The following is an 8,437-nucleotide window of genomic DNA, read 5'->3' as shown; positions in this document are numbered from 1 at the left end:
CTTGGAAGAAGTCGAAGTTTACCGATAAGCTGAACTTTTCGTCTTGTATCATTGGTTCTATGTGTTCTGCTTCATGTGCACTTATTTTCTGGACGTTGGCATTCTCCAGGTTATCGGCTTCCTCCGAGACCTGCGAAAATATTGTTTGCTCATAAAAACCTATATCCTCCTTCAGATCCAGATCAATCTCCATCTTCATCCGCATTTGTTCTGCGAAAATTTTGGGTGCTCTGCGAAAATTTGGGCTCTGCGAAAATTTGGGCTCTAAGCCTTAAATTCTGAAAAAATAAACGTCGAACTAAATTTAACGTTATCTCCCAGGTCGAGCTGAAAGACGGATCGGATTTAAGAGGTTTAGGCAAGTCAATTGACTTTTTAATCCTTTGCTCGTAAGCAACTGAACACATCTTTGAGATCGGATTCCACACAGAATAATTTCTGTAAGTCTGTGAGGGGCTGCGACGCCGACATTTTCCCGCTACCCGGCGGCGTGCAATGGGAAAAGTAGCAGCGTTACCAAAAATTCTTCTTACTTCTCTATGCCAACTCTAATCTTTAAAGCCTTCGAAGTGATGCCGCTACTGTCTCGCTCTCTACAATTTATCGGGACAGCCACATCCAACGGAACCTTCAAAGCTGCCATGTCTTCTTCCAGCTTTAATGTACGAGGCGTCGCCCGTTCTTGTTTACCAATCTCATGTTCTAACCCTTACTTAATCACTAAATCTTTTTGTTTTGTTGTTTTCTTCTTGTAGGCAAGGGGCCGAAATCACTGGCGCCGTGGATTCTGCGACCGAGCACCGGCACGAGGCTACGAAGGATTGATCAAAGTTGAAGCCTTCGTGAGCGGTGATTCGCATGTCAGTGACGTGAGGGCTGCCAACTACGGGCATCGCCAAGGCTACCCGCAGCAGCAGTTCTGGCCTTGGAAGCCATCACCGCCACCTTTTCGGGCGGGGCCACCCCCAAAGTCTGCCGATCACAGAAATTGGATTTTTGCTGCTTCACAGCCAACTCCGGACCAAGGTAAGTCCCCGTTTGCTGTTGAATATCCGTACGCTATATACAGATGGTCAGTTCTATTGATATTCAAGTCTGCGGATTTAGGGTTTGTTAAACGCTGAGATGGTGCTTACTCAGTAAAAGTGAAATAAGCAGAGACATAGAAATAGACTGGAGGCAGGATTTCGCTTGGTGCGTGTTATTTTAGCTGATATGGGATTATGCAGGATTTTGCAGTTGTTCATGCTGGTGAACTGTAGTAGGACTAGCGTGTGTGATGCTTCGTATAGGTGCATCCCTAGGGGGTAGGCGAAGCCACAAGACCCAAGGAATTGTGATTTTTGCCAATTTTTCTCTTAAGAAAGGTCGTGGTTAGTTGTTGTAGAAGAGCTAAGGGGTGGCATGAGGAGCTGATGATTAAGCCTAATTGCTTTAGTTTGTTGGTTATTGAGAACCACTTCCCAGGCGTCCGTTTAAACCTAGATATGGTTTTCGTGTGGAAGCAAATATGGTTAGGGTGTTGGGAGTCTCTGACACGTACACTTCTTCAATGAGATGCCCGTGAATAAATACATTGGACATGCCATGGAAAAGCCGAGTAATGGGCCAATCATTGAAAAGGGTGATGGTAAGGAGGACATGAATGGTATGTATTTTTGCGATTGGGTTGAAGATTTTGGTGCAACTTATATCTTCCTCTAACTTGAAACCTGATGCTATTAGTCTTGCCTTCTATCGAGCAATTGTGCCCTTTTGAGTGGTACTTGGTCCACTTGCATCTCAAAAGGCTTTAAGTTGGTGAAAAAGGAACAAGAATCCATTTACCTTTTTGCTGTAGAGCTTTAAATTCTTGGGACAGGGTTGTGCGCTAGTAATGTCCCCAAACGATAATAGAGTAGCAGGTTAGGTTTTTGGTTGTGGTGATGTTTGTGAGGCTAAGGACATCTTTTGACTTACAATGACCATAATTAAATGTGATTATCATGGGATGCCCCTCTAGATGAGTGATTGGGTGGAGTAGATATTGTGATAAGTTGAATGAGTGGTTCCAATGTTTAAAATTGCGTAGTCGGGTATTGAGGCGTTTTTTGTTCATGAAGCGAGGCGTAAGCCTCAAGGTTTTTGTGGTGTAAGCCTCAAAATCAAAAGATTGCGTAAACATAAAATGATAAATTTTTATATAGTAATGAGTAAATAATATATAAAAACATAAAAATGCACAAAATATGAGTTCACTCAACTAATCATCACTTCACCTTCATCATCTACAAACCACTCATCATCAGATACTACATCCTCGCAAAGCAAAGGATCTTCATCATCCATTAATCATTTTTTCTGCAAGTTCCTGTCTCTGAGTCTCCTATTGTACATAATGTATACCAGTGAATTCATCCTCAATGTTGACAAGTGATTTCTCCTCTTTGTATGTACTTGGTTGTAGGTACTCCAAAATTTTTCACAGCCAAATGAAGATCATGTCAAGCCCAAAACTTTCACAGTAAAATGCTACAATTCTGGAGTCCCATCATTAAATTGAATATACCACTCAACTAATATTTACATAAGAGAGTTTAATTAGTGTCAAAGAATAACTTTTAAATAAATGTTTAAAACATTAAATGAAATTACATGGAGATCGTTTGGCAATTGTATCCTTTGCTTGCTGTAATCCAAAAAAGTTTTATTTGTTCCTAAAATGTACCAATTGCATGTTAGTATTTGATCATTCAGTTGCATCACTTATTAGTTGATCCATGCAACGATACAATCCCAATTTTATTTCTGGATTTGTAGACTTATTCTCTGCATATTGATATTAAAGGTTTAGGTAATAGCCAACTGCATACAAGTGCCGGTAAAGCTTTAGCTCCCATCTATCATCAATAATATTCCAAATTTTCCTAAAGCTTCTCTCTTCGCCTCCTAAGTTGGACGCAATCATCTCTTTGACTTCATTCATAGCATTGTAGATGAAAACCATTGTAGGCTTCTTCTCAGCATCCACCATCTTTAAAACATTAACCAAAGGTTTAGTAGTTGTAATAGTAAACAAGATATTTTGCCAAAATATATAATTTAAAATAATCTTTCTAATCTCTTTTCTCCCAGCCTTCTTCGTCCAAGCACAACTCAACCACTGTGTAGATATGAACATAGCCTCTAAAAGTTGTATATCATTCGGCATACTCTCTATGGACAAGTACTCGATGACAAATCTTGTTGCTGTTGACCTTAAAATTTCTTTATTTGAAAATTTTCTTATAAGAGCTAGAACCCAAGAGTGGTTGTAAATAAATTTGGTTATTTTTTTTGCTTTAGTATGTGCATTCTTGTGTTGAGGTATCCCAAGCTTCTCAAGAATCAGATATTGGGTTTTTTTTTTAATTTTTTTTAAATAGCTTTAATATTTTCATTATAAGATTTTCTGAGTAGTCTATATATACTTTCACACTTTATACAAAATCAAGCGATAAATTTAAATTAGCTTTTTTAATTTTCTACTTATCTGTAGTATTTATAGTTAGACATGGAGACGGTGGGTGAGGGTCCTCGAACATTCAAATGTATAAGTTAAAGAGGTGTTGCATAGCGAGATTGAGCTTAGGAAAATGTAGTTGATAACTTTTCAATACAAAATAGATTTACTTTACTATTTGGACTTGGAAAATAATCATAATTGTGTCACTTTGAGCTAAAGTTAAAAGAGTAGCAGAGGAGGGGTGTCCAAACTGGTGGTGCCAAAGATCCTGAATCAATTTTGTGGGGATGTGGGCAAGGTTTGCTGATTGAATTTTGGATTTCCATGTCGGATGATTCCCTGGGTTAATTGAAGAAATTAGTTGTTAGGAGGAGAAGAACTGTTGGGTAGAAGCTTTGATACCGACTAAAAAGAAAATGAACTGAAAGCATAAAAATAGAGTAGATGCAAAGCTTAGACAATATGGTAGAAGAGAAAGCCGCACTTTAACTGTTTACCTCCAAATGCTACTCTCAAAGATTGGAGCTGACTCATTCAAAAGTGGTGAGATTGTTGTTGATCCAGTACAGCTCCATTTTAGTGGCAACCTCATTGTAGTTATTTTTGATCATTTGGCTGTTGAAGCTTTAGTAAATGTGGCATATTTCTATCACTGATCAAATATATTGTCAGAAGTGGCCACAACCAAATAACCATGCCCCTTGGCATGCTCTTGATGGGAGCAGCATGTTGATGGCTTTTGATCGCTATGGGGCTTGCTTTTTATAATGCAATATTTTCAAAGAGAGATTTGATCTTTTTGCATCCATTATGCTTTTGTTACTCCACCAAATTATTGAGCTATTCACCTCAAAATGCTACTCTTGAGGATAGACGTTGATCCATGCAATAGTAGTGGGATTGTTGTCGATCCACATGACAACTTTATTTTAGAGGCAACCTCATTGTAGTTATTTTTGATCATTTGACTATCAATACTTTGATCACCACCACCGTTGCACTCATGAGATCTACGGTTAAGACATGCCATATTTGTATCGCCAATCAAAGGCATTATCAGAAGTGGCCACAATCAGATAACTATGGTGTGTGATGAAGTATCATTGCTTGATGAAGGCCTAGTAGATTCCAATGGATGACAGGTTTAGGAGAATCTCTTATATATATTTGTCAACAATTAATATCACACTATGCTACAAGATTCTCCTAGGGCCATAGAACGTGGTGTGGCAAAATCTATTTTAAATAGTGTTAATCATTAAAAAGTTGACGTCAAGTAGTTGGGATGAGGCTAATGGCTGTGATGTAAAAAATCATGAATACTTCATTAATAATTTAGCACTATAAGAGATAGAATGTTCTAAATGCATATAAATACATGTCATATAAATATACTGTAAGATTGCTTTAGCATATAAAAATTTATATTGTCTAATAGTATAAAGAATATAACACCCTTAATTGTTGAGAATTTGAAAAATCTGTCCGGTGCATAACTTAGTTATAAACGACTTTGACTTTTTGATTATGAGTTAACAAATGCTTATTGCTATTATTTGTAATTTGTCAACCTACAATAAAACACTTGCATGCAAAATCTTTTTTCTGGCCTATTGAAGTATATTTAATTTACTTGCCTTAATTGGATAAAATTGCATATGCTCTAAAGTTATAACTAATTGATTGCAGATCTTGAAATTAAGTTGTAGCATTTTGAATATTTTGGTTAGAACTTCTACGTGTTGTCCCCTATATTTTCAAAAAAAATGTTATTTGAAAGTAACAAGATATTTTAAAAGGAAAAATTCTATTTGCTCTTGCTGATTTTATGATATGTATTGTTTATCTTGCCTTGGTATGAAAGCTTTAAATGAAGCTAATCCAGTGCTTATTTCGTCTTAGGAATGGTTTTATATTTCAATGAAAGGACTTTGCATTAAATCCTATTTTGCATGAGATTGTTACATTAGAAAATTTAAATGTGGATTTGTTCTATATTTTCATACAATGTTTGCTGATCTTCTGTTTCTCCCAACTATGATCATATTTTATAATTTTAATTTTATTCTATCAGAGAGGTTCAAAGTCTTATCATACAATATTCTTGCGGATTATCTTGCCTTAAACCATCAATCCGATCTGTACTCTCACATACCTAGTCACATATTGGCTTGGGAGTGGCGGAAAAGAAGGCTCTTTATAGAGTTTGGACTATGGTCTCCTGATATTATGTGCCTTCAGGTACTTCTACTTGCTTTTTATGCATACGGTTAGACAGATGGCTTTACATTTAGATATTGATTTTGGTTAAAAACTTGTTTAATAAAACTTCTTCTCTGCAGATTGAAATATCCGGGAAAATAACTACTCAGTAATGTAGATTTGTGTGCTGTATTAATCTATCTTCATCAATGAATTTAAAAGCTGTTGTCCTAGTATGCTAGTTTCACCTCGTAATAAATTAGAAGTAACATAAGGTAGTCAAATACAGACTTAAAGAAAATGAAGACTTTGTCATGTTTATTTTTATCCATAATGGAACGCATAATGTTAAGATTAGATGTCTGAATAATATTTATGAGGTGATTGTTTTGAACTTGCATCCATTATAACACAAAATATACTAAATTAGTATTTCTGCCCATTGGGCTCTAATTTATATGTTTCTTTATAATTATTGATTTAAAAGTTTTCCTGAAGGCATGCATTTTGTTGTTTATTCAGATAATTTTGTGTACTGTGATATCAGTAATTTATTCTGAAGTCTGTTTCTTAGGTATTCTAATGAACATTTGCACTCGTGCCATTCAAGAGATGCATATGTAGCTTATATTTATGTTTCATACATTTTTTATGTCCATGTCTTTTCACCTCCTTTACCAATCCTTTCAGGAGGTTGATCAATTCTGTGACTTGGAAGGGGAGCTGGCTATTCGTGGATATGCTGGCATCTGGAAGGTTGGATTTATTGTCACAAAAGCAAACAGTTTAACTTCTTAATGACTAAAGGGTGAATGCATCTCAGTACAAATATTCTTGGAAAATTTGTACCACTCTTCCCTGTTAGGCTTGTTGGAGTCAATTCCTTTTAGGTGAATTAGGCAATCTCAAGCATCAAAAGGATTTTCCAAAATTGTAAAATCACCTCTCGTTTAAGCTATTCAAACTCATTCATGTGATATATTTCGTATAGTTGCTATGATGCTTATATGAACATTTTATGCACAGTTCGTCTGTGTAAGTGTGACAAATAATATCTCCCCTTTAGTGTATTTTTTATGCTCTAGTTAGGACGTTTCTATAATGGTGTTGTTACTATTGTTGATGTGGTTAAAAATTTTGTCGAAAAATATTTACGGAAATTATATTATTACCAATGCAACTATGACCATGAATGATTCACAAAGCAGAACTTGTGAAACTAGTCGAGGACAAGGTTAATGATGATGATTTATAGGATGTTGTTATGGGTGTTCGTGAGAAAATGAAAATCTTTTTTGAGGTCAAACAAGCTTGTGACCATTTGCATCCTATTCTTTTTAATCTCTCATTCCCTATTTTAATTGTCCCATGACATTTTAGTACTACTGCCAGGAATCTTTTCCATTGAAAAAAGGAAAGCTAAAAGCGATTTTGGAAAATGAATGGTTGGGCGCATGGTTTTTCTAAAGTGAGTGTAAATTTTGCAATCTAATTATAAAACACAACTTCTCACTTTGTACATGTAAGGAAATCTGGAGAAATTTGCTCCATTGGTGTACATGATATAATCGAGTCATCATTGTTATCATTATTAGTGTTTTTATAAGTAAAGTCACTTTTGCCTAGGGCTGTTAATATTCGACACGACTCGAAATGACACGGAAGAATCCGTGTTTGGGTAGACCCGGGTAGTAAACGGGTTGTGTTCGGGTTAGAGAAACTGACCTGATTTGGGTTTCGGGTCATGTTCGGGTCAACCCGGAAACCCGAAGATGACCCGATTTCAACACGTAAAATTTGGCTCGGCCGCTCGAGTTCGCCGCTTCGCCCAATCGCCCGAATAAACTGAACCGTGGAATTAGGTTAATGGGTCAAGGCGTCATTGCGTATTTGCATCAAGCCTTAAATTATCCCATTCCGTCATTTCGGTTCGAAACTTCGAGTTCGCTCTATGTGCTAGAGACTGGAGAGTGGAGGCCCTTGCCCAGTTGCCCAAGTTTTCTGCCTTTCCTCTTCCTTCTCCGTGATTTAGCGGTTGTTGTTTGAACGATTTCGCAAGAATCGCAGGTGATGAATTCTGATTTTAAGTCTCCTTCCCTTGAATTCTCGTTCTCTCCCCATGTCGTCATATATCGAGAATCGGAATTTCTTTTTGATCTTTTGGATATAATGTTTTGATAGGATTATTGCTTGGTAAATGGCAAGATTTTTTCTCTTTATTATGAGTTTCTGTTTCTCATTTATGAAGCAGAAACCCTAGGTGATGCCGTGAAGATTTCGTGATTAGCAAACCCTAGAGTTGATTTATCACTTATTTCCTTTATTCTAAACTGATTTTCAAGATTTTATTTATGTTTGATTACATTATTAACAATATTTGAGTTTAACCGAAATCCCTTTCACCCTTTGTCGCTCTGTTCATGTTCGTCGTTAGTTCGTCGTCGTCGTCGTTATTGTAGTTGTGGTTGTGGATGTGGACTGATTTTTAATTGATTTGAGGCCTTTAGCTGTAGGCTGTAGCCGTGTGCAGGTGTGCTGTGCCTCTGTGGTCTTGGGGAGTTTGGACTTTGGAGTAACTTGTGGCCCTTTAGGCTGTAGCCTTGGGCTTTTAGCTTAAACATTTAAATGCTATTTAATATTAATGCTGTTATTGTCAATTTGACATAGTTTTTTATATATTGTTGTTGTTGGAGGGTGGAGCCATATACTACACTATTAGTAGGGCTGTATTAGTTTCTGTCTATGTGATTG

General features: G+C 36.7%; 1 protein-coding gene across 1 annotated transcript in view; it reads left to right on the top strand.

The window, feature by feature from the left end:
- Positions 1–381: 381 nt before the first annotated feature.
- The window catches only part of LOC110112189 (carbon catabolite repressor protein 4 homolog 6-like), a 30,818-nt gene continuing 22,762 nt past the window's right edge, over positions 382–8,437 (top strand). The window contains exons 1-4 of the mRNA XM_020844321.2: positions 382–662; positions 756–1,026; positions 5,559–5,725; positions 6,377–6,442. Of these exons, the coding sequence (XP_020699980.1) occupies positions 540–662; positions 756–1,026; positions 5,559–5,725; positions 6,377–6,442 (627 nt within the window). The 5' untranslated portion in view covers positions 382–539. The remainder of the gene's footprint in view (positions 663–755; positions 1,027–5,558; positions 5,726–6,376; positions 6,443–8,437) is intronic.

Source organism: Dendrobium catenatum, unplaced genomic scaffold (genome assembly GCF_001605985.2).
Source record: "Dendrobium catenatum unplaced genomic scaffold, ASM160598v2 fragScaff_scaffold_178, whole genome shotgun sequence".
Taxonomy (NCBI): Eukaryota; Viridiplantae; Streptophyta; class Magnoliopsida; order Asparagales; family Orchidaceae; genus Dendrobium; species Dendrobium catenatum.
Note: the sequence above shows the minus strand (reverse complement) of the source record. Positions and strands in the feature narration are given on the sequence as shown.